The 27,361-nt window shown below is 42.7% G+C and overlaps 1 protein-coding gene across 2 annotated transcripts in view; it reads right to left on the bottom strand.

Annotated features, from left to right (window-relative positions):
* The window catches only part of LOC137321491 (glutamate receptor ionotropic, kainate 2), a 394,735-nt gene that overhangs the window by 168,744 nt on the left and 198,630 nt on the right, over positions 1-27,361 (bottom strand). For both annotated transcript variants that reach the window (XM_067983881.1, XM_067983882.1), the window contains exons 7-8: positions 4,811-4,954; positions 1,317-1,424 (exon numbers count right to left, since the gene is read on the bottom strand). In XM_067983881.1, coding sequence (XP_067839982.1) covers positions 1,317-1,424; positions 4,811-4,954 — 252 coding nt within the window. The remainder of the gene's footprint in view (positions 1-1,316; positions 1,425-4,810; positions 4,955-27,361) is intronic.

The raw sequence follows: 27,361 nt of genomic DNA, 5'->3' as shown, positions 1-27,361 counted from the left end.
CTGATTCCTGCTACTATACAAATAGGTTTAGTGCAGGTGAGTCAACTCCCATTAAAGTAAGATGATCAGATGGCTTATGAGCCCTCCAATGCTTGCGTATGTGGCTAAAAAGATGCAGGGCCAAGGCAGTTCCTCTCAGGATACAGGTACCATGAGACAAGGGTCACCTCAGTCCCAAGAGGCTCCAATAGCAAAACAGTGGCCAGCCACCTGGTGCACTTCAGCCCCTGAGGTACCACCTAAGAGAAGCACGTTTACATTACAAGCATATTTTTCATACATTGACAGCGAAGAGAAGCACAGTGCTAAGAATCATTAGGCACACACAGTCTGGGTTGTCATTTAAGCTTTGGTTGCAGACACAGAGGGTGAATGTCCGCAGGGGTACTCCCGCTCATCTGCTTTATCTTTAGTGGAAAAGCCTGTGGAAACCCTGGGGAAATAGTGCCGTTTTACCAACCTTTGGAAGTTGCTTTTATCAGGAAGCAGCAATCAAGAACAAAAATAACTATTTACACTTATATACTACCTATTACCATTGAAACATGTCCTGAGCACTCATACAGATTAAGGAAATGGACACCAAGCCATTGAGGGGGTATTAGGAGGAGTGACCAAAAGCTTGGTCAAAGGTTTTCAAAAAACTATCAAAAGCGAAGAGAGGGGATGTAAGGCTGGAGGAGGTTGCAGTGAAAGGATGGAACGAGGCCAATCGGCTACTAAAGCAAGATGTGGCTATCTTTGACTGCAGATGCTGATGTGTAGGTACTAGCGGATGGGTACAGAGTGCCTCTCATGCAGCTGACATGCCTGATATGCCTTTGTTGGTCCTCATCCTTTTCTTGCAAACACCTCAGTTGGGGAGAAACCCATTGGTGGTGGGGCAAAAACAAATCATTTTTCAACAATGGGCACAACGTTTCAGCAAGAAAAAAAAGGGTAATATGGTTAAAATGCACTTATCTTAACATTACTAGATCTTATCCATGACCTTTCTTATACTCGGAAATGGTCAGAAATTAATTTCTGATATGCATTCCCAGTGGGTGAGGCTCCCTGCCTGGAGTGCCGACTTATAAAATTGCTCCTTATTTGTCTAAGGTGCATATCAGATCTGAATCTAGTTTTCATACACTTTAGTGTGCTTCCAAGATTATTAATCGAGACGTAAATTATTCATGGCAGTACAAATGTGGACACAGCATGCTATGGAGTCATCTTGCCAGACACAGAATAAATGTATTCATTTTCCTCATTAATATTTCATCATATTTTCTTTCTACCAGCTTATCGGGCTTAAAGAAGAGCCCAAGTACCTTTTCAAGGCCTTCCTCCTTGAGGCTAATCACATCCAAATCAAAATCTGTTCTCAAGCCATTGGTACTATTGAAAGCAATTCTGCCCGTTAGTCCTTCCCAGTGGGCCTAGGTAGAGAAACAAAGACAAACAAAATAAGGAAAGCACAGATTCACGTCAGGAAAAGCTGACCATTTTAATTTGGAATTATTTACAGTCCCCTCCATTTAGAGCGGGCGGGTTGGTGCTATCGCGATTTACCCGATATAAGTGGTAAAAATAATCGCCAGCGGGCCTCACTGGTCACTAAAATACAGAGTGTCGGAGGCAATTATCCAATCAGTTCCAATACTGACCTGGAGAAGTGCGAGTCTGCCAGCAAAGAAAGAATCGTGGGAGAGATACGTGGCAACATGGAGGTTTCATGGAGTCCTTGTCAGAGATAAGAACTGAACATCGCACATCAGTAAATATCGTACAGGGGTTAAAGTGATGCAAAGAACTGCCCGAAATAGCTGACGCACTTAATATGTAATAAGTGGCGCCTTTGTAATTGATTCTAATGGTACTGGCAAATGGTTAGTGCCATTTGTCCGATATAGGCGGCTTCCCATGATAAGCTTGCAAGGAGGATGGTGTAAGAGGTGGAGACTGTACCTAGCAACTCTTGACAGAATTCAGTTATTGTAATAATCATCCTTGAGTTGTTTGTGTGATGCAGAATACATTTTCTTACTTATAATGACCCCGATATTTAAGGGGAGGCGGGGAGGGAGTGAGGGCACGTGTCAGCGGCCGGGAAGGCAGAGGTCCTGATGATTTTAAGGGCGGGACCTCATTAGAATTCTTTTACTCTGTTTTCCGCCCGGCTGCCGACCAGATTGAAGGCTGGCCGCTGCCGGGCGGGAAAGCTTGCAGTAGAAAGCTGAAGGCGGGCACTGCTGGGGACGGTCTGTGGCAACCGGAGAAGACAGAGGGAGAGGACGAGGGGCTCGGAGCACGGCAGTGAAGAGGGCGAGATCGCGGGAGTCGGGGGGAGTGGGGGTTGGCCCATTGTTGGGGGGTGGGTAGGTTGATCGCAAGGAAGGAGGTAGATTGTGACAGGTTAGCTTGGGGGGTCGGGGGGTAGCACACCTGCTCCTCCTGCTCCTCCTGGCCCAGAAGCAGTGCTGGAAAAGCACTTCACTGTTGGATCCGTCTGTTCTCGCCTCCCTTCAGTTTCCCAAGCCGTGGGAAACCCAGCCCGCAGCCGTTTAAATTTAAATGGCTGCCAAAGTCTGAGGAACGCAGCCTCATTAACATATTATAATTACCGACCCACCTCTCCAGAGTGGGTTAGTCAACTTCCTCCAAACCCGCCATGGTAAAACAAGAAGTAGGCGCGTTCATGGCGGGTTAGGGTCAGGTTTCACGGTTTTCGCAATTGAACCCCCACCGACCCTCTCCCGCCCATCATGGGTGAGGGTTAAAAACCCCCCCCCCCAAGACTTTAAAGTGTTTTTTCGTAATCACAAAGGAACATAAAAGCAACTTACCCCAGGCTGTACATGGATGATCCCACTGACAGTCAGAGAGAATGTGATGATGATCCTGCCACATGTCATACATACCTGTGCCTCTTGACATTCCCTTTCCAAATAAATAACTCGAGCAGGAACGCAGGGGAGGCCCGCAAATTAGAGCAGAACCTGCTCTAGAAGTGCCAACAGTGCACTTTTAATTTCTGCTGCGCCTTGTTTGGGGCAGTCCCAAACATGGTCACTCGTGTCAGAAGGGCTGTGGCTGGTCAGATAGGAACTCCCAGGCTGGGAATTTCTTTGGCACCAGCCTGGAGTCCAGCCAGTGGCTGGTTCGCCAAGCGACCAGCAGAAGTGGGATCCACCTGGAGTCCAGGCCTGGCTCTCTTGACCTGGCTCTTGGCCTGGATTGCTAAAGTAAAAATAAGGAAACAGTGAAAACTCAGCCCCTTTTATAAGGGAACAATAGGTCCCAGCCCACATGCTGCTGGGCCTTGGGCTGCCGGGGCACAGTGAAGCAGCTGCAACTTGCACCTGTCCCCACTATGGCAGGCACTAGTAGTGGTGTAGGCACCCAATAGGATTATTTAAATTGAGGAACCTGCCCCTGACCCCACATACTCGGGTGTGGTCAGTGGCAAAGGTTCCTAGTGGGCAAATCTTGGCAGTTATGCTGGGATCACTGACCCATGAATTCTCAGCCTCCTTAACTCTGATTCTTTCTATCATGTTGTTTTTCACTTTTAACTATCCCATCACAATAGGCCATATGTTCTTCTGTTTATTAATTTAGCTCCTCCAGGCCCACAAAGAAACTACAAAAAAATTAAATACACTTACCTTGCTGGGCCTCTTCTGATCCCAATTCCTCTTACCACCAGGACCTACTTTGAATATGCAGCTGGGCCCCGATGGCATCAGCAGAGCCTGATCTGCATATTCATACAAGGACTTCCAGCAGGTGCCCCTCTCGCCTCCTCACAAAAAGCATGTTAAGATCGACAGGAAGGCAGCATCCGTGTGGGTAAGTCGCACGGGTCATTTTAACTGCCCGCCCACTACAGTTTCCGCCAGGCGGGGAGGGTTCAAATCGGCTCTCTTCTGTTCAATGAGAGCTTTCTGATGCTATCAGCCACTAAATTTTCCACTTCATGCCCTGCTGCTATACGTGTGTGATTTATGCATCTGAAAATTATCTGTTGCTAATTTGCAATGATAGTCTTGCCTTACTTTTGTGCCCTTTCCAAAGTTGTGTGACTTCTTCTGCACGATCTTTATACTTACACAGAGTTCAAATTCTCAATGAAAAATGGCCAAGCTAGTTTCTTCTTTGACAATGATTAGGGGTCTTTCTCCTCTGCCAGAGGTCCTGATGTTTCTCCATAACACAGTTCACAGACACCTGCTGGCTTTTCGAAATTGCCATTCATCCATTTCGGAAAAATGATTCACACTCCACAGCCAATAACCAACCTTTTCAACCTTTATATATTGGTAAAATGGCTTACCAGATATTTGAGGAGTGTCAAAGGATAATTATTACAGCTGCTTTGTGACTGGCAGTGTTTTTGTTAGTGATCTCTGCTAACGAATTTTGTATTCACCAAAATTGTACATTTCAAAACCATGTGCTCCTGCCATTTTATTAGCAAGTTGTAACTAATAAAAAAGAAAGACTTGCATTTCTATAGCGCCTTTCATGATCTCAGGAATCCCCAAAGCGTTTTACAACCAATGAAGTACTTTAAAAGTGTAATCTTCTGTTGCAATGTAGGAAGAAAATGGAGAAGAAAGGGGATCAGCCCCTTTATTTTTCCAGAAAATAGGAAAATATAGCCCAATATTATTAAGCTGTGTGATAGACATATTTTTGGCACTCATGCAATCAATGACCCATTCAATGGATTTACAAAGAACGTAACACTGACATTGTGTAGAGGGTAAGTGGAATTAAAAGGTACACAAGGAAAAAAGTTACAAACATTTTGCCGCAGTACCTCTTTAATGAACTTCATGAAGCGGCTTCCAAAGCGCCAGGGTTTGTGCCTGTTACACTGTAACGAGCTGACGGTCATCTGTGGAGACTGCTGGACAGCCACCGATACAACGTGAACGGCGTCGTACACTAAGGCAGCATTCGTCTGAAATATGAAGCACAAGCACAAAAACAAATCACACTGATGCTGCTAGACCGGAACATTTATATCAGTGGTCCTAATGTTGCAAGAGATAACGATGAAAGGTCACGCCCGAAATGATAACCTTTCGACCTGTTCTGCATTTCTCACATTTTTTTTATGTTTCAGATTGATTTTCATTTTTATTTTCAAAACTCAGCTAGTTAGGTCACTTTCTACCAAGTAAAATACCATTTAACACCTGAGGGTAAGCATAAATGTGTCAGATCTTTCATTTTTATAAAGCACCCTTTTGTTAAAACGTTAATGAAAAAAATATGAAACTGAAAATCATAAAAATCTTTCTTGGCAGGTCTGATAGTCATTTCTTTATTGATAGTCACTATACTGTGGAGTCTGTCTCCAATGTTAAAATCTTCTTGTTGAAAGGGACTATAACAGTCTTACTCACAATATGGCTACAGGGCCATATTTTGTGACCAATCCCCTTCACCTGTGACCCTCACCAGACCTGCTGTTCTGTACGTTTGTGGGCCTTTATACACCGTGTGTCCAGCTATGGGATGTTGTCAGAGCTGGAATTCAGTATTGTTCTCTCCCTATGGTACCTTTAGTTTTAATAAAACTATCAGGCCTACTAGTGTGGGAAGGTTGATATCGTCGTGTGAAAGCTGAACATTTTTGTATTAAATTCCTTGATCCATTATTCTGATGGGGGAATTAACCCGTTTATTTATAACAGGTAAACACCGCCATTAAAAAAAGAGGAACTGGCTATGTATGTGTTGAGCATTCATACAATAATATTGCACGTCCTCCCCCACTTACTGTGGAGAAGTGTCTGGCCTCCACTGAGCAAATGCCTGGGGTGGCACATTTGAAACCAGAGCTCACTGTGTGGAAAATCACGGCACAATCCTGTATTCCATCATTCCGTGGTACTGTGTGTTGGGACATTCCTGACAGCTCAACACAAGATAATTCCAGATATGGAAGGCCATTCAGCCCATCTTCTACATTCAGAAAGCCCCCCCCCCTCCACTCCCACCTCACCCACTGCAGCATTAAGTTATTTTTCAAATAACTCCAGGCTTTATTCAGAAGTCCATTCCATCTATTGATCAATCATTGTGTGATTCCTGATATCAGTCCTAAATTTGCCTTTCACTAGTTTAAGCCCGTGTTCCCTTATCTGACTCAAATGTCTCCCTTCTGTCTCAGTGACCAAAACTGAACACAGTCCTCAAGGTGTAGTCTTACTAGAACGCCATAGTTTTAGTATTTTCTTTTGTGCTTTGTTTTGACTATATAGTTCAGCTTTCTATTACCTTTGCTGATTGCTACTCTGCATTGGTCATTCATGTCGTGCCTACTAAGACTCTAGTGTCAGAATGGTGGATACCAGTTTAGTTCTGAACAAGATAGTCCAGCTTTCAAAGTTTTGATAATTGAAGAACAAACAGCAAAACAGTCATTACATTATATACCTTCATTGTGTGAACTGCTTTCAGATTTTTCAACAGGATATGGCACTATATAAATGCAGTTATTATTATTTTTTTGACACGAGAGGCCCCATGTGCAAATTCTTATTTTCAGCTTTTCAAACTGTATTTATAGTAATAAGTAAATACTGTGCTCAAGTGGGCCAATTTTTCATTTCCACGTGTACAAATGGGCTCACTTCATGCTCACACATGCACAAGTTGGTCAATGGTTCACAGTATTTTTTAAAGATACATAAACAAATACATGTATATAAAAGGATGTGCTGGCTATGTCACAAGATGAATGCTCACAGTATGGCATGTATGCCTTGCACTAGGAAAGCCCTCTTGAGGGAGCTGATCAGAATATTTCCTTGAAAGCATTTTTCACTCCACCATAACAAACTTCATTTCCTTGACACACCTCAGCGACACACAAGGAAACCATTTTCGGTCTTTATTTCAGCTGTTCACAAAGAAAGTGCCAAGCAAGCGACAGCCTGGGAAAGGAATCTGGTTGGTACATCTCAATGCCAGGCCTCAGAAGTAGGCAAATACCAGCCACAAAGGAAAAAAGACAAAATAGCTAGTCCTTATTCTGTAATTTTTAGGATGTAGGCTACTGTAATTTTGGCTCTATATGGTAACATGGAATTAGGAGCATACCGTAGCATAGTGTAACATGGGGGTGGGGGTCGTTGCCGTGCTCAGAGAGGTCTTGCAACATTATGCGTTAATAAACTGCCTGTGTCTGTGCTTGCACTTTTGCCTACGCCTGGTTTCCACCTCTTCCTCGGTCTCACAGCAACTTCCGATGCAGAGGGGGAGCAGGTTATTGTTTTGCCCATCCTCCCAACGTCACTTTTAGGTGTGGGGGTTTCCCGGTGTCCCCAGAAATCCCTCCAGATTCGTCATCAATGTAGCTAGCAGTAGGTACACCTGCAGGAAGCAGGCGTACTGGGTCACATCTGTGCCTGCCATATCAATGTGGGCCTGCCACTACGGGAGCAGCTTAAAAGGCAAGTTTCCTTTTTATGCCTTTTGGACTTCCATTGAGAGACATTCCTGCAGTTGTGACGAGCGGGTGCCACTGTAGCACTGCTACCGGTGCGAGCACCCGTCCCGAATATTTAAATGACTCTGTCACTGGAATTTTGGATGGGGTCATGGTGGGGACAGAGCAGTGGGCAAAAAATCCACCCTGCCGCATTTCTGTCAGCACAACCGCACCTTCAGAACTCCTACCCTTCTGATCTTACTTCACATTTCCAGAACTTGCAAGGGTCTTCTTTTTTCAAAATCGCTTTTGTGTTTGCATTAAGAATTCCACAGCATATACTCTATTGGAATTCGATATTGTGACCTGTTGTGAATATCTGGAGCTGACAGCATTTCTATTTCCCTAATGCCGTGGACATTTGTCCATGACCAAAACATTGCTGGAAAGAATACAAATAGTTCACTAATATGTGAGTTCCACATTTAACTAAAAACAAAACATTCAACTTTATTAAGAAACAAAGTTTGTTCTTGTTCCACCACATCTTCAACCTCTTCCCCCCTCCTCCCAGTCACAAACACTATCATCTCTGCTCAGTAATATCAATAATCAACAGCTTGGAAACAACCCCCCCTTCCCCAGCATCAGTTAATTAAGTCTATTATGTCTGAGATCATCAGTGTTAACTCACACATGTCACACACCAGATTTTCTCCTGGTGAAATTTAATAAAACTTGCAATGTCGGATTAAATTTTACTGTTTTATGAACTGTTAAATTGCATTGTATTCTCATTAAAACGAGTGTTATTACATTTCTCCACATGTTCCCAAATCTAGCATCGGGCACAATGATACAAATAAGTGATACTTTTTTCCATTTGCTAATGGTGGGTTTTGTAAAAACATAAACCCGGCCTTTAGAAGGCTACAAGTACAACGATTTACCAAAATAACTTCAGGTAATGCTTTCAAACAGAGCAGATGTATTTTAATCTCACTACAATAATTTGCAACAGTTAAAACAGATTTATACAAATGTACCAGAGGTTACATTGCAATAAATGGCAGCAGTTATCGGCCAATAATGCTTTGAGTGTGATGCAACAATGCACACTTGCCTTTGGTTTCGATCATTTATCCGCACTATCAATCTCCATCACAACCTTCAGGGAGTTACTTTGCATGAATAGTCAATATATATTGTCTGTCTCAGTGACTCATTTAATTATTCCTGCACTAAACACCCATTGGCATGCTGCAATCTGTTTTACGAGTTACTGTGCTTAAGTCACTCCATTATGGAACGTTCTTTTGGAACAGTTCCTCTGTAACAATTTCCACAAACGAATTCTGCATTGTACATTATCACTTACTGCACATGAATGTGGTTATTACAGTGTGTGAAAGCACCGAGGTAGTGTACAGTTCATTCCTCTCAAGAGCAAGTAGGACTGGACAAACAATAGCTGTTAAAAACTAAAATTGCTCTTATCAGGAGGTTGTGGCCCCAAATTTGGGGGAGTTCCACTCCGCCAGCACAAACGCAGCAGTATGGAAATCCTGTCCGCCCGTGGACATTGACGCAGACCTCATCGCAATTCGTGGGATTGGGATCATTTTATACTCTAGGAGAGTGGGCCATGCGCATAAAGGGCATCAGAGGTGCCCGCTCCAACAGCATGCCACTCTGACAGCTGACCAGAGGTTTGGGAACGGCCAAAGTGATAAGGCTGCCAATTGTATCTTCTGCTCCGAAGACAGCAAATGCCCATGTCCAGAAAGATAATTGATCCCCTCTGACTCAGGCTGTGTTGTGATGAGGCGTTTAAGTGGAGGAATTCCGAGATAGCCCTGGACTCCTACAATTCATGCCCCCTTTATGTGGGTGGGTGGAAGGCTTCTCCTCCCCAGAATTACCTGGACGTCTTACACAGTGTAGAATTGCAGCGGAACTGGGTTCCACCTCAACCTTCCCCACTGATGATTAATGCAATGGACTTTATCAGGTTTATGAATGGGTGCACGTAATGATGCCATGGCCAGTAGAACAATGATGTTATTGCATCATCAATTGTATTTACCTAACAACAACAGCCTGCATTTATATAATGCTTCTAATGTAGAAGATCACAAGGTGCTTCACAGAGACATAATCAAACATTGGATGCCGAGCCAAAGGAGGAGATAGTAGAGAGGGTGACCAAAATCTTGGTCATAGAGGTGGCTTTTAAGAAGGGTCTTAAAGGAGGAGAGGAGTTGGAGAGATGGAAGGGTTTAAGGAAGGAATTCGAGAGCATCAGGCCTAGGCGGCTGAAGGCATGGCTGCCAATGATGGGCGAAGGGAAATGGATGGACAAGAAGCCCGAGTCAGAAAACAAGAGAGTTTAAGGGGGAATTGATAGGGAGGAGCAAGACCATGCAGGGATTTTCATAGAATCATAGAATCATAGAAGTTACAACATGGAAACAGGCCTTTCGGCCCAACATGTCCATGTCGCCCAGTTTATACCACTAAGCTAGTCCCAATTTCCTGCACTTGGCCCATATCCCTCAATACCCATCTTACCCATGTAACTGTCCAAATGCTTTTTAAAAGACAAAATTGTACCCGCCTCTACTACTGCCTCTGGCAGCTCGTTCCAGACACTCACCACCCTTTGAGTGAAAAAATTGCCCCTCTGGGCCCTTTTGTATCTCTCCCCTCTCACCTTAAATCTGTGCCCCCTCGTTATAGACTCCCCTACCTTTGGGAAAAGATTTTGACTATCGACCTTATCTATGCCCCTCATTATTTTATAGACTTCTATAAGATCACCCCTTAACCTCCTACTCTCCAGGGAAAAAAGTCCCAGTCCGTCTAACCTCTCCCTATAAGTCAAACCATCAAGTCCCGGTAGCATCCTAGTAAATCTTTTCTGCACTCTTTCTAGTTTAAGAATATCCTTTCTTTTTTTAAAAAAAAAGGATGAGAATTTTAAATTTGAGGCATTAGGGGACCAGTAGGTCAGCAAGGACTGAGATGATGGGTGAACGGGAACTGCAGGGCAGGATACAGGCTGCAGAGATTTAAGATGAGCTGAAGCTGAAGAGGGTGAAGAATGAGAGGCTGGACAGGAGAACATTAATATTAGTCGAGTCTGAAAATGAAAAAGGCATGGATGAGGGTTTCAGCAGCCAATAGACTGAGGTAGGGGCAGAGACGGGTGATGTTAAGAAGGTGGCAGTAGGCACTCATTGTGATGTAAAGGATATGGGGTCAGAAACTAAGCTCGACAACATTTTTAATTAACTCTTCCCCCGCTCTCTCAAAAAAGGGACTGTAAAATTTTGTGCTGCCTCATATATAGCATCTGGAACCTTAGAATCCAACACTCTTTGCTTTGATATGGTGTGTGTTTTCAAAATGCCAGTGTTTCCATCTGTCTAGTGTTGGACCAGACAGTCAGTTTTTCAAGTGGACTGTGCAGAAATTTCTATAGTGTAAACTGTACACCCAAAGTCTTTTTTAAAAAAAACTCATTTATCCGTGGTGGGTAAATGTACCATGTGGTCATACAGGCCAGAAGGTCCCAGTGCTATCCCTGGTCTATAATGGTTTATCTGATTTATCCCAGCCAAGGAAGCAGTAAGGGCACTACAGTTGGTTTCAAGGTCCCACGGTTATGCAGTAGAAAAAAATCAGACCGGGTTCTCACTCCTGACCTATCTAGTAACCCGTGCTGGAAAGTACTTAACATGTCAGGATCACAGAAATGAATAGAGGAACAAAAGCAAATGCGCAGAAAAAGGAGCTGACGCTGCCTCACTGGGGAGTTTTCAGGCAGTTTCTGTTCAAGAAGCAGCTCGGCATTAAAATTCGGTTACTGTGTTCAGCATTACTGACATCAGCCTTACTGACAATATCAGCCTTTGGTTTATGTGAATGCTGTTTTAAAAATAAAATCCAGGAGGTAGATAAAGCTGTGTCCGATTCCATTGGGCGGGAGTTGGGCGGTGTGAGACCTGCTGCTATCGATTCGAGGCCCATCCGGTTTTCGTGGTCGGGCCTTGTTTCTATACGGTCAGTGAGCTGTTTGCGCATTCTGAGCAGCTTGCCGATTGGAGAGTAAAAACCAGCAGCTCCAGCACGGAGCCCAGCCAGCGCAGGTAAGTTAAAGGTTTGGGGTGGGGAGGTGATCCCAGGGGAGGACTGCAGAGGACTCTTTTGACCCCACAAAAAATTTTTTAAAAGTTTAACGCATCTGTTTTTGAGCGGCCTGCAGCAGTTGCTTTAAGGACCATTGGTTAGGCCACTCAACGCAAGTACTGCTTTCTTCTCTCATTTTCTAGAACTTGTAATTTTAATAGAAAGAACAAACTTGCATTTATCTAATGCCTTTCACATCCTTAAGATGCCCCAAAGTGCTTCACAGCCAATGATTTACTTTCAAAGTGCAGCCAGCATTATTTTATAGGGAAATGTGGCAACCAATTTGCATGGTCCCATAAGCAGGGACCGAGAGATAAATGAGATAAATGACCAGAAAATCTGGATTTTTATTTTGGTGGTGGTGGTAGTTGAGAGATAAATTTTGGCCAGGACATCAGGACAACTCCTCTGATTTTCTTAGAATAGTGGCATGGGAGTTTTTACATCCACCTGAACAGGCACATGGGGCCCCAGTTTAACATCTCACCTGAAAGGCAGCATCTCCAACAATGTAGCACTCCTCAACTGCACTGAAGTGTTGGCCTAGACATGTGCTCAAGTCCTGTGGGGCTTGAACCCACAACTTACAGAGGAGAAAGTGCTACTACTGAGCCGAACTGACACTTAATGCAGAGCTTTTACTCGCCCTGTCTTCACAACATTCTTTTACTTTGTCTTACTGGAAAGAAAGGATTAGAAAAAAGTGCCGAGCAGAAACAACAACAACTTGCATTTATATAGCGCCTCTAACATAGTAAAATGTCCCAAGGCACTTCACAGGATATCATACAAAATTTGACACCAAGCTACATAAGGAGATATTAGGACAGCTATGTCACAGAGGTAAGTTTTAAGGAGCGTCTTAAAGGAGGAGTGAGAGGTGGAGAGGTTTAGGGAGGGAATTCCAGAGCTTAGGGCCTAGCCAGCTGAAGACACAGTCGCCAGTGGTGGAGCGATTAAAATCAGGGGTGTGCAAGAGGCCAGAATTGGAGGTGCGCAGTGATCTTGGAGGGTTGTAGGGCTGGAGGAGGTCGCAGAGATAGGGAGGGGCGAGGCCATGGAGGGATTTGCAAACAAGCACCAGCCCAAACGGGATGTGATGGGAGAAAAAGACGCAAAAGAGAAAACAGAAAATCACAATGAGGTGTTCCATTTTCACAGCGCTGTAAATGGGGAGATACATTTTCACTGCCTGCTCTTATTGTTGTGAAATTGGGAAAGGCAAGCTCCACATGAAATCATTATAAATACAACAGCTTCTATATCATGAATAATTCAATGCATTTTACTCATCAGATAAAAAATGGTGCTAAAAACAATTATTCTAGTTTGATTTGATTCAGAATACGAAATTGACACCCACTACATCAAAACAAACTAACAGAAACAGTTGTAAAATTAATTGAAATATAGCTTATGCCTGGAATTTCCTGAAAGCTTGCGCCAGAACCACCGCCAAAGCACAGCGCAGTACTGATTTTCAATGCAAAAGTTTGAGAAAAGTTGAGCGTAAGTGATTTATGCCCGTTTATACCACCGAAATTCCGAGATCTTTTACACTAATTCCATGAAAACTCTGCCAAGACCCTCGGCTGCTCATTAACATAGCTCTGCCCCCGAACTAAAGCACAGCTCATGTAAATTTCCTGAATTTAAGCCAGTTCTAAACGGGCTTTAGATTTAAGTCTAAAATTTTAGGCACAACAGGGCCTAAAGTCACATTTCTGGTGTTTTATGGTAATTTTATTAAGCATTTTTTTTTTATTTCTCTTCACTGAGATTTACAATTTATTTTCTGCATCTTTAAGGCATCAGAATGATTTGCATTAAAAATTGAAAAATTAGTGCATTTTCTTAAACATGCTATGCCTAATATACATAAATGATGGCGTCAAACTTTAATTTTTCATGCATAAATGGACTTGAAGAAGAAATATGACATAAATTCGGCGCTTTCCTCGGCACAGATTGTTTACACTGATTTCACATTCTGGCAAATGCTAATGAATTCTCAGGAAATTTCAAAGTAACTCGCCAATGTGAAGATTGGTGTAAATTTCGCTGTAACTTGCTGGTTATGCTGTTCGAGGGAATTCTAGGCCAATGTCTGAACTTAGCTGCTTGCTGCTTTCGTATTGCTATTGCAATTTTAAATAATTAACATGTCAACAGTGGTATAGCAGGCTACCAGAATTCATTTTTAACATTAAAAGATACCTTTGTGGTGTAGAATATATAAAACAAAAATCCATTTTCAACTAATTTTCCTCCCTCTCTTTACATTCCCTGAAGAGAGTAACAGACCTAATCCCAGGCCTTCGTCAGTTCATCGCTTTGTCAGTTGGCAGCCTTTGAGCCTGAAAAATACCAACCTGTTCAGATATCATTCTCAAAGCCAATAACCTTTTGCAACCAAATTATGCATTTTGTAAACGTAGGAACAGGAGTAGGTCATTCAGCCCCTTGAGCCCGCTCTGTCATTCAATTCGATCATGGCTGATCTATACCTCAACTCCATTTACCCGTCTTAGCTTCATATCCCTTGATATCCTTACCTATCAAAAATCTATCGATCTCATTGTTGAAAGCTGCAATTGTCCCAGCATCCACGGCATTTTGGGGGAGAGAATTCCCCAATAGCTAAACAGGGCTATTACATGTGTAAAAGTAAATTTCTAACACTGCTTTGGGTAAATCGGTGTCACTGCAATAAGTGCACTGTATTTTCATCAACACATAAAATAAGACATACGATAAATCCACTCTAATTCAGAGAATCATAGAATCATAGAAAATAGGAGCAGGAGTAGGCCATTCGGCCCTTCGGGCCTGCTCCGCCATTCAAAATGATCATGGCTGATCGTCTAACTCAGTACCCTGATCCCGCTTTTTCCCCATATCCCTTGATCCCTTTAGCATTAAGAAATATATCTATCTCCTTCTTGAATACATCTAATGACGGCCTCCACTCCCTTCTGTGGTAGAGAATTCCACAGGTTCACCACCCTCTGAGTGAAGAAATTTCTCCTCATCTCGGTTCTAAATGGCATACCCCGTATCCTGAGACTGTGACCCCTGGTTCTGGATTCCCCAGCTATCGGGAACATCCTCCTGCATCTAGTCTGTCAAGTCCTGTTAGAATTTTATATGTTTCGACGAGATCACCTCTCATTCTTCTAAACTCTAGTGAATATAGGCCTAGTCAACCCAATCTCTCCTCAGACGTCAGTCCTGCCATCCCAGGAATCAGTCTGGTAAACCTTTGTTGCACTCTCTCCATGGCAAGGATATCCTTCCTCAGGCAAGGAGACCAAAACTGCACACAATACTCCAGATGTGGTCTCACCAAGGCCGTGTACAACTGCAGTAAGTCATCCCTGTTCCTGTACACAAATCCTCTTGCAATGAACGCCAACGTACATTCGCCTTCCTAACTGCTTGCTGCACCTGAATGCTCGCTTTCAGCGACTGGTGTACAAGGACACCCAGGTCTCGTTGCACCTCCCCTTTTCCCAATCTATCACCATTCGATAATAATCTGTTTTTACAACCAAAGTGGATAACTTCACATTTATCCACGTTATACTGCATCTGCCATGTTCTTGCCCACTCACCCAATTTGTCTAAATCACATTGGAGCCTCTTTGCATCCTCCTCACAGCTCACATTCCACCCCAGCTTTGTGTTGTCTGCAAACTTGGAAATGTTACATTCAGTTCCCTCATCCAAATCATTGATATATATTGTGACTAGCTGGGGCCCAAGCACTGATCCCTGCGGTACCCCACTGGTCACTGCCTGCCACCCGGAAAAAGACCCGTTTATTCCTACTCTCTGTTTCCTGTCTGTCAACCAATGCTCAATCCATGCCAGTATATTCCTCCCAATCCCATGTGCTTTAATTTTGCACACTAACCTCTTGTGTGGGACCTTATCAAAAGCCTTCTGAAAATCCAAGTACACCACATCCACTGGTTCTCCCCTATCTATTCTACTAGTTACATCCTCAAAAAACTCCAGTAGATTTGTTAAGCACGATTTCCCTTTCATAAATCAATGCTGACTTTGTCCACTCCAGTTAATGCCCTCCAAGTGTTCTGTTATCACATCCTTTATAATAGACTCTAGCATTTTCCCCACTACTGATGTTAGGCTAACTGGTCTGTAATTCCCTGTTTTTTCTCTCCCTCCTTTTTTAAATAGTGGCGTTACATTTGCCACCCTCCAATCTGTGGGAACTGTTCCAGAGTCTATAGAATTTTGGAAGATGATCACCAATGCATCCACTATTTCCAGGGCCACTTCCTTTAGTACTCTGGGATGTGGATTATCAGGCCCTGGGGATTTGTCAGCCTTTAGCCCCATTAATTTCCCTAGCACTATTTTTTTTACTAATACTGATTTCCTTCAGTTCCTCCCTCACTAGACCCTTGGTTTCCTAACATTTCGGGGATGTTATTTGCGTCCTCCTTTGTGAAAACAGAACCAAAGTATGTGTTTAATTGTTCTGCCATTTCTTTGTTCCCCATTATAATTTCCCCCATTTCTGACTGTGAGGGACTTACATTTGTCTTCACTAATCTTTTCTCTTGACATATTTATAGAAGCTTTTACAGTTAGTTTTTATGTTCCCTGTTAGTTTACTCTCATACTCTATTTTTCCCCTCTTAATCAATCTCTTTGCTCTCCTTTGCTGAATTCTAAACTGGTTCCAATCCTCAGGCTTGCCGCTTTTTCTGGCAATTTTATATGTCTCCTCTTTGGATCTAATACTAGCCCTAATTTTTTTTGTAAGCCACGGTTGAGCCACCTTTCCTGTTTTATTTTTGCGCCAGACAGGAATGAATAATTGTTGTAATTCCTGCACATGTTCTTTAAATATTAGCCATTGCCTATCCACCATCATCCCTTTCAGTAAAGTTCCCCAATCTATCATAGCCAACTCGCACCTCATACTTTCGTAATTTCCTTTTTTTAGATTCAGGACCCTAGTTTCGGATTCAACTACTTCACTCTCCATCTTAATGAGGAATTCTATCATGTTATGGTCGCTCTTCCCTAAGGGACCCCGCACAACAAGATTGTTAATTAATCCTTTCTCATTGCACAATACCCAGTCCAGGATCGCCTGTACTCTAGTTGGTTCCTCAACGTATTGGTCTAGAAATCCATCACGTACACACTCCAGGAATTCCTCCCCCACAGTATTATTGCTAATTTGGTTTGACCAATCTATATGTAGATTAAAGTCACCTATGATTATAGTTGTACCCTTCTTGCATGCATCTCTAATTTCCTGTATGCCCTCCCCTACATCTCCACTACTGTTTGGGGGGCCTATAGACAACCCCCACCAACATTTTCTGCCCCTTGGTGTTTCTTAGCTCCACCCACACAGATTCCACATCGTGATTTTCCGAGCCAATATCCTTCCTCACTATTGAATTGATTTCCTCCTTTACTAACAATGCTACCCCACCTCCTTTCCCTTTCTCCCTGTCCTTCCTAAATATTGAATACCCCTGGATGTTCAGTTCCCATCCTTGCAGCCATGTCTCCGTAATCGCAACTATATCATACCCGTTAATATCTATCTGCGCTGTTAATTCATCTACCTTATTGCAAATGCAATTCTCATAGTAAGTGAACTGTCAGGCCATAAGATGAGTCACAAACATAAACGATGAGGGAGGCACTGAGTAGTCATGTGGTCTAAGTGAAAATAACATGAAAATAAAATTATGCTGAAAAAAAAATCGATTGTCACTCATTTTTCACTGCTTATCTGTATGCCAAAACATTATTATTCTTCATGCGGATTACTGTAAGATGACTAAATTGAGACCCATGTGTGTAATTTTATGGTACGGAAATATATATAATTTTTACATTAGGGCTCGCTGTGGTAAATAGTCTGAACAAGCAAAGGAGGTAGAATTATGAACAGTGGGAGATATTGAAAATGGATGGAAAATCTAATAAGAAAGGATAGCATAACACAGACAATTTGAACATTGAGGATGCAAGCCAAAATATTGAAATCAGTTGGGAGAAGAGTCATTTTTAGCTGCATATTTAATGAGTCAGAAGAATAGATTTAATAATGTAAACATTAAACAAATTTCTCGAATATACCACTGCGAATATTAATACACACAGAACTGTACAGAACTGTTTAAAATTCTAACAAATGATCTGCCTGTGAGAAATGTGTCCACAAATGTAGCAGCACTGCTTGAGTTGGACTGTAAAATGCATATAAAGGCATTGCAATCGCTGTGGAGGAAATGCCTCGAAGAGGAAAGTCAATGAACTATTAAATGAGAAATCATCTTGTTCCAGATTTACTATTACATTTCTCCAGTGAGCCATTATCTGATGCAGGACTAAATCTTCTCATTTTCTGGTGTAATATTCCTATGCATTTCACAAAGCCATCTGTACAATAAAGCAGGCAATGATGAATGAGAAGGTGTGCGTTTATCATGGGTTTTACCACACTGGCGCCTCTTTTGGCAGGAGATGAAACATGATAAACGGACACGCTCTCGCGCATTGCTGCTAGATAACAGGAGCTGTCGCTTTTTAAATTGTGTATATTTGAAAAAAAATAGAAAGGTCATGGGATTAAGAGAATGGTGCCTTTATTTCAATACACCATTTATTGGCTTTATTTGCATAACTCACAGCAAATTGTTACGCATACCCACGTCTGACATCTAATTTATTTTCACCTCTTCAAAGCATAATCGAAATGAATGTAGGCTTTCTCGGTGTGATGCATCAATAGTGGCTGCTCGCTGCCTGCTGAACTCAGTAGCTTAATGTTCTTCCATCTTCCTGTTTTCTACCCATTATTTGGACTTAAGGCATTGACTATCAATAAGACGCTTTCATCTTCACCATCTTTCAGCAAAGATTGTTCTCCTACTGTTATGGTCTGCGCATAGTAAAGAACCTAGTATCACTGATCGGAAAGATCCTAAAGTTTTTTTATTGTTTGGTTCGTGGAAATACCTTTGGATTCTACTAATGTACAGCTGACAGGCAGGATCAGTAGTAAACTGTGTTGCAGTATCTCGTACTCTATCTTATCCTTTCCCAAGTCCTAAAACTGCTGGAATTAATTACCTCCGTCAATCTTCCCTTCTTCCTTACAAACCAATTGCTGTTAAAACCCTAGCTTGGCCTGTCCTTGCCATTATTACCTGATTTACCTTATCATCTCACAAACTCTTAAAAGTCGGTAGAGTCCTGCACAATGGGCCTTGGCCCTGCACTTGGGTTTCTCAATAAAAGGAAAAGGTCCACAACACGGGTGTGTGTGTGTGTGTGTGTGTGGTTGTGTGTGTGTGGAGCATAGGGTATCCATGGAGACAGCACAATCAGTGTAAAGGAAAAGCTGCAAATGAAGTTTCATGGTTAACTGGTTAAGGAACATACTGATCAGAAATGACCAGCCGTCCTGGCAAAGTTGGGCATTGAGCCAATGTTGCTTTTCACTTTAACAAATCTAACTGCTAAGAAAGCAGCGGGATGCAACAGAAGTTACACCTTATGGAAGACTATTTGATAATACTGCACAGCAGGCCCAATTGTAATTGCCTAAGGATGCAATTATACTCGCATTTTTGTATTACTCCAAAGCAGTTTCCACAAAAGTGGGAATATAGCTCTGGAGCCAGGTCCGATCTAACTCCAGAACACAGCAGTGTGAGAACCAGTCAAGGAGGCGCATCGCTGGGGCTTGATACCTCATGCAGTAGAACTCCAAATGAGGTTTCTTGGGTGCTGTAAATAGAGTTCTTTTAAAGTTTTGAAAAAGTGGATGTTCTTACCTGAAGTCTTAAAACATTAAAATTTACCATCTGGGAGCAGATCTGTTAGAGCATGATTAGCAGGCTAACATCATAACTAGGGTGCTGCCAGATTCAAATCACACTGTGCAGCTCCCAATCTCAGATGGTAGCACACTATGACTGCAGAATAATGGAAGAAACAATAAATTTCAACTTCTTCAATTCACTCAGTGAAGATCCCCCCACCCCCCGCAAGCCCCAGGACTGGGTGTCCCAATTGGTTAATACACTGCCCTTTCATCTCTGAACCATGAGTTTGAATTCAGTTTGACTGGATGAAATTGTCCTTTGCTTATAAGAGTACTATGGTGACATTAATTTAGGTTGTCTCAACTCAGTTCCTAATGGGTACAGATGTTGAGCCTAAAACTGACCACAATTTGACCCGAACTGACAATCCAACTCAAACAGGCCAAAAGGGCAGCTGGTATGAGAAGTTGAGACTTCCACTAATGTAGTAGAGGATGCTCTTCTGAGGTTGAGGCTGAGGCCCATTTTGAGGGAACATTCCAAATGAACAGTGGGTGTCAGCAAACTTACAACAGTTTTTTAAAAATTTTCAAAATTTAACATTGAAATGTAAAAGATATCAACTCTTAACCCATTGATACGGTCACACAAATCATTAAAGACAAGTTTCTACTAGCCAGAGGCTATTTTTCCCCCCTCATAATCCAAGTCCAACCAGGAAAACAAGTAATTTGAAAAATGAAGAATAAACTGGTTGACATAAAAGGAAAGAAAAAACAGGCAAATAGCTGTAAACTAAAACAGGTACAGTAGTGTAGTGGTTATATTACTAGACTCGTAATCAAGAAGCTTGGACTAATAATCCAGAGAACATGAGTTCAAATCCCACCATGGCAGTTTGAGAATTTGAATTCAATTTAAAAAAATCTGGAATTTTTTCAGATCTGTGATTTGCCCACTATACACGTTGGACAGTTTATATGAATTTTGTGACCATAGCTCTGTATCTTGTGTTAAGCAGCATTATTATTGAAATCTGCCTCACAATCTTTGATTCCCCTATGAGATTCCCCTCTCGTCAAGACAATGGTGATTAATCGTTCCAGATTATTTGTCCTTTAAATCAATTATGTACATAAATGGACAGCATTGCAATGAGGCAAACTGCATTTGGATAAATGCAGTCAGTCCATTCCTTTAAGACCCTTACTGGAATCCTACAAATTTGCACTTTTTAAAATCGTAGTACATTAGAAACAAATGTTTTTGATTAGTAGGAACATAGGAATATAGGAACAGGAGTAGGCCATTCAGCCCCTCGTGCCTGCTCCGCCATTTGATAAGATCATGGCTGACCTGTGATCTAACTCCATATCCCTGCCGTTGGCCCATATCCCTTAATACATTTGGTTGCCAAAAAGCTATCTCTCTCAGATTTAAATTTAGCAATTGAGCTAGTATCAATTGCCATTTGCAGAAGAGAGCTCCAAACTTCTACCACCCTTTGTGTGTAGAAATGTTTTCTGATCTCGCTCCTGAAAGGTCTGGCTCTAATTTTTAGACTGTGCCCCCTACTCCTAGAATCCCCAACCAGCGGAAATAGTTTCTCTCTATCCACCCTATCCGTTCCCCTTAATATCTTATAAACTTCGATCAGATCACCCCATAACCTTCTAAACTCTAGAGAATACAACCCCAATTTGTGTAATCTCTCCTCGTAACTTAACCCTTGAAGTCCGGGTATCATTCTAGTAAACCTACGCTGCACTCCCTCCAAGGCCAATATGTCCTTCCGAAGGTGCGGTGCCCAGAACTGCTCACAGTACTGCAGGTGCGGTCTAACCAGGGTTTTGTATAGCTGCAGCATAACTTCTGCCCCCTTGTACTCTCGTCCTCTAGATATAAAGGCCAGCATTCTATTAGCCTTATTGATTATTTTCTGCACCTGTTCATGACACTTCAATGATCTATGTACCTGAACCCCTAAGTCCCTTTGGACATCCACTGTTTTTAACTTTTTACCATTTAGAAAGTACCCTGTTCTATCCTTTTTGATCCAAAGTGGATGACCTCACATTTGTCTACATTGAATTCCATAGTGTTGAGATGTTCGGGTCAATTTATTGAAAATAAATGTATGAATCACATAAATCCGATGCTGATGATCTGCTGTGATTTATTTAAACTCAAATTCCCGAACTAATACCATGGCCAAAAAAAGATTTGTGGAAGTCCTGGTGTGTTATTTATCAGGTAACTCCTAATTCACTTACCAGTGTATGAAGAGAATACAGCAAAGATCCTAACTTGTAGCCGACACCACTTAGAGGTGAGTAAGTATAATAGATATTTCAATTTTAATGAGTTACAAACTACAAATCGAACACCTGTTTCTGCCTGAAACAACCTGTGTGCTTAAGTGGTAAGTGCCAATTTTGCAATTGACAATAATGGTAATAGCAAACGGTATGCGCTATTTGCCCGATTTAAATGTTTGCCCGATTTGAACATGGGTGGTTTAAGTGGTGGGGACTTTACCAATAAAAATGACTAATAAGTTGTCAGATTGTCGTAAAAACCCAACTGGTATCAATAATGTTGTTTAGAAACAGAGGGACAGGAGTAGACCATTCAGCCCTCGAGCCTGTTCGATTATTCAATTAGATCATGGTTGATCTGCATCTTAACTCCATCTACCCGCTTCGGTTCCATATCCCTTGATACTTTTACCGAACAAAAATCTATCAATCTCAGTACTGAAAATTTCAATTGATCTAGCCTCAACAGCCTTTTGGGGAGTGATTTCCAGATTTCCACTATCCTTTGCATGAAAAAATGCTTCCTGATTTCACTCCTAAATGGCCTAGCTCTAATTTTAAGATCGTGACCCCTTGTTCTGGATTTCCTGACCAGAGGAAATAGTCCCACTGTATCTATCTTATCAAATCCCTTTATCATTTTAAACAATTGATTAGATCACCCCTTCAGACCAGACAGCAGCAGACTCACACTGTCTGTGAAAAGAGTCAGAGCCAGCTTCAGACCAGACAGCAGCAGACTCACACTGTCTGTGAAAAGAGTCAGAGCCAGCTTCAGACCAGACAGCAGCAGATTCACACTGTCTGTGAAAAGAGGGTCGGAGCCAGCTTCAGACCAGACAGCAGCAGACTCACACTGTCTGTGAAAAGAGGGTCGGAGCCAGCTTCAGACCAGACAGCAGCAGATTCACACTGTCTGTGAAAAGAGTCAGAGCCAGCTTCAGACCAGACAGCTGCAGACTCACACTGTCTGTGAAAAGAGGATCGGAGCCAGCTTCAGACCAGACAGCAGCAGACTCACACTGTCTGTGAAAAGAGGATCGGAGCCAGCTTCAGACCAGACAGCAGCAGACTCACACTGTCTGTGAAAAGAGGGTCGGAGCCAGCTTCAGACCAGACAGCAGCAGATTCACACTGTCTGTGAAGAGAGTTGGAGCCAGCTTCAGACCAGACAGCAGCAGACTCACACTGTCTGAGCAAAGATCCGGGATGGTTTTAAACCTTAGCCGACACATGGAGAATGGCCACTTGTTGGTCAAGGAACTATATTCTCAGCAGACCAGGGATGAAGAAACGATTGAGGAGGAAAATAAGTCACTTTTGAAAATAAAAAAATAAGTAGGCTTAGCAGGATTATTATGTTTACTTTATTGCCCATCCCTAGTTACCCTTGAGAAGGCGGTGGTGGGCCTTCTTCCTGAACCACTGAAGTCCGGTTTTATCCTTATTATTCTTTATAGCGGTTTGATACAACTGAGTAGCTTGCTAGGCCACTTCAGAGGGCAGTTAAGAGTCAACCACATTTATGTGGGACTGGAGTCACATATAGGCTGAATCAGGTAAGGGCGGCAGGTTTCCTTTTCTAAAATAGGGGAGAGTCTATGGATGATATCTATGTGGACTTCCAGAAGGCATTTGATAAAGTTCCGCACTAGGGATTATTAGCAAAAATAAAAGCACATGGGATTGGAAGTAACCTTGCAATATGGGTTGGTAATTAGTTGGAAGGTAAGAGATAAAAGAGTAGGGATAAAGAGAATATTATCTGGTTGGTGTGATGTGACAAGTGGTATTCCCAGGGCATCAGCTTTTCACCATATATATTGTCTTGGATGAAGGAATAGAGAGTTATACATCCAATTTTGCAGATGACACTAGGGTAAGAGGCATAGTAAATTGTGTAGATGGGAGCAGCAAGTTAGAAATGGACTTGGACAGACTAAGTGAGTGAGCAAAACTACAACAGATGGAGTTCAATGTGGGGATGTATGAAGCCATCCACTTTGGATATGAGAAAGACAAATTGGAATATTTTCTTAATGGTGAGAGATTAGAAGCTGCGGAGGAGCAAAGGGATTCAGGTGTCCATGTACGCAAGTCACTAAAACTTGGGCACAGGCACAAAATCAAAAAGGCTATTGTATTGTTGACCTTTATCTCAAGAAGATTGGACTTGAAAAGTGATGAAGTGATGCTTCCGTTGTACAGACCCTTGGTCAGACCCCATCTGGAGTAATGCATTCAGTTTTGGGCATAGAACCTCAGGAAATATATATTTGCCTTGGAGTGGTTACAGCACTGATTCACTAGAATGAAACCAGGGCTCATACTATAGGGACAGGTTACATAAACTTAACTTGTATTCCCTTGAGTTTAGAAAGTTGAGGGGCATGAAAATCTGTGATAAATCATTGGCACAATTTCTTCTCCTGTTTCCTTCTGGCCGGACTCACAACAAACAGCCAGGCTACAAAGTGTCTATGGTGCATTGTGGCCCAGGCGCATTGAGCACACATTGGTTGGAGGGGGCAGGTCATGTGATGAAAATCCTTGAATAGGGCCGAACCCGAGTTGGCAACCCGAGTATCGGGATGGATTGTCAACAAGCTATTTGGCTGTGAAGAAAATACCAGTCAAGCCCAAACATATCCAACACACCCATATAGCAATCACTGGATAACAATCAAGAATCCTGGATAATTTCCCCCTAATTATCGCAAGAATGCTGAGGCCCATTGTAGGACTACACCCCCCACCCCCCTCCGTGACAATGATTGATATCGTCTAGCCTCGTGGCCACCAGAGATCAAACGGCAGGACCACCTTAGTCTGTAATGCACCTCACACTGTATTTATCCACTCAACCATTCTTCATAATAGTGGCAGAAAAAGCAGAATTTTTAAGTTGACTCCAGATTATGCAAAAAGTCGACTACTTTAAATTGCCGCCTGGTAATTTATTTATTTGTTTTCTTAGCTGCAGGATACAAAAGGCAGCTTATTAAGTAAAAGCTATTTTACAATTGATATAATTAGATAACTGAACTGCTGCAAACAACAAAGAAAATATTAAAAAATGCAAATGCAGTCAGTTGACTTTCATGTGTTGTAAAATATGTTTTTTTTTGGAATAATAGCTGGACGAAAACCATTAGGAAACAAAACAATATCATTCTTTCGACTGGTGAAGAAAAATTTATTTTCAGGGCGTTATTTGTTATTTTGTTTATTTTGTTATTTTATTTTGTTTGTTGAGAAACCAAGGCAAGGGCCAAGGCCCATTGTGTAAAATGTCATCAATTTGAGGGGTGTGAAAATCTGTGAAAAATCATGTGCATATTTTCTTAACCTGTTTCGTTCCAGCCGGACTCACAACAAACAGCAGGGCTGCAAATTGCCCGTGATACATTGTGGCTTTGGCGCATTGGGCACATGCCAGTTGGAGACAAGGAAGACTCAGCAAATTAGGGTTTTGAAAGCCTGAGAATTGTAGGAGAAGGAATGAAAACACAACAGCAGGTTCCACATGTATACTGAACAGCCCCCTCACCACCACCTCTCTTGATCCCTCCACTATCTCATTTGTCACATTGCTTGTCCGACTGGATGAGCAAAAATTTCCTCCAACTAATTATTGGGAAGACCGAAGCCATTGTCTTTGGTCCCCACCACAAATTCCATTCCCTAGCCACCGGCTCCATCCAGCTCCCTGGCCACTGTCTGAGGCTGAACAAGACCGTTTGCAACCTTGGTGTCCTATTTGACCCTGAGATAAGCTCACGACCACATATCCACTCCATCACCAAGACTGCCTACTTCCACCTCCATAACATTGCCCGTCTCCGCCCTTGCCTCAGCTCATCTGCTGTTGAAAAACCTCATCCATGCCTTTGTTACATCTGGACTTGACTATTCCAATGCTGTCCTGGCCATCCTCCCATCTTCCACCCTCCATAAACTTGAGCTCATCCAAAACTCTGCTGCCCATATCCTAACTCACACCAAGTTCTGTTCACCCATCACCCCTGTGCTCGCTGGCCTATATTGGCTCACGGTCCGGGAACGCCTCCATTTTAAAATTCTCATCCTTGTTCTCAAATCCCTCCATGGTCTCGCCCCTCCCTATCTCTGTAACCTCCTCCAGCCCCACAACCCTCCAAGATCTCTGCATTTCTCCAATTCTTGCCTCTTGCGCATCCCCGATTTTAATCACTTCACCATTGGCGGCCATGCCTTCAGCTACCAAGGCCCTAAGCTCTGAAATTCCCTCCTTAAACCTCTTTGTCTCTCTACCTTTCTCTCCTCCTTTAAGGCACCCCTTAAAACCCACCTCTTTGACCAAGCTTTTGGTCACTAGTCCTAATATCTCCTTATGTGGTTCGGTGTCAAATTTTGTTTGATAACGCTGCTGTGAAGTGCCTTGGTAGTGGTGTATTTATATAGTGCTATGTTTATATAGCGCCTTTGCTACGTTAAAGATGCTATATAAATGCAAGTTTTTGTTGTTGAAGGAGGTAAGGAGTTCTGTAGTTTTGTGATCCTAGGAAAGAATGAGTTAGAGGAGGAGGCTGCGAATTTCACTGCGAGGACATCAACATAAACTGAATTTGCCAACAAAATGCATTAATTTTATTAAGTTATATCAGCATTAGATATTACAAAGCATTACGAGGAGTTCACACTCAGACAAATTCAGGACCATCAATTGTTGCTCATGTTCTGCCATAGAGGAAGCCCTCTGTGTCATTTACAATGCCTCGCTAGTTGTCAGTGAATTATAAACCATGAATGGTGTTAAACTACTGCAACTACAATTAGCAAGCTCTCAAAAGTAACAACATGCAGCTCCATTTTATGCAATCAATCAAAGAGAACACTGAAGTCTCAGGGGGTGGGGGAGTGTATATCAGTTACTGCAAGTCGAGATGAAGGGATAACACTAGCTGTGTTAAAGCCATGGTCTTGGGTGGTATGCTTATTCTACAAGCACATCACAGAATGCATTCACTCAACCAATTTCCCTCAGCTTCACACCAGCAAATATAATGCAGTATGGGATAGTAACCATGGGCTCAATTATAGGGTGCAATTGCGGGTGCGTTGGGGCTCCAAAAATCGCGGAAATCCCGTTCGGGTTTGGAAGCCGGGTCCAACCCGCCGACTTCGAAGTTTCCCAGGGACCCGCCTGTGTGCGCGCGGGAGACCCAAAAATGGAAGTGCCGGCGGGATGACAGTTAAAGAGCCAAATGTACCTCGTCGAGGTACTTAAGGCACTTCACCAGTGACAGATGAAGTAATTGTAACGATTTTTAAACTTATCTGGGTGGCTTGCCCACTGCTTCTGATTCACACCTGGTGAAACCAGGGGCGAAGGGCCGGATCAGGGAAAAAGAAACTAAATAAATTACATAAAACACCATAGAAGGAAATTAAAACACAAAATGAACTTACCTTTGCACCCTGCTCCGATGTCCGAGGTCTCCCTCTCTGATCTCCCCTCTTCACCCCCCCGCCGATGCACTCCCGATCTTCCCCTCTCCCCCCCCACACCGATCTTCCACTCTCCCCCCACCTCGATCTTCCAT

This window comes from Heptranchias perlo, chromosome 5, assembly GCF_035084215.1.
Source record: "Heptranchias perlo isolate sHepPer1 chromosome 5, sHepPer1.hap1, whole genome shotgun sequence".
Lineage (NCBI taxonomy): Eukaryota > Metazoa > Chordata > Chondrichthyes > Hexanchiformes > Hexanchidae > Heptranchias > Heptranchias perlo.
The sequence above is the reverse complement of the archived record's forward strand: the minus strand, read 5'-3'. Positions and strand labels throughout refer to the sequence as shown.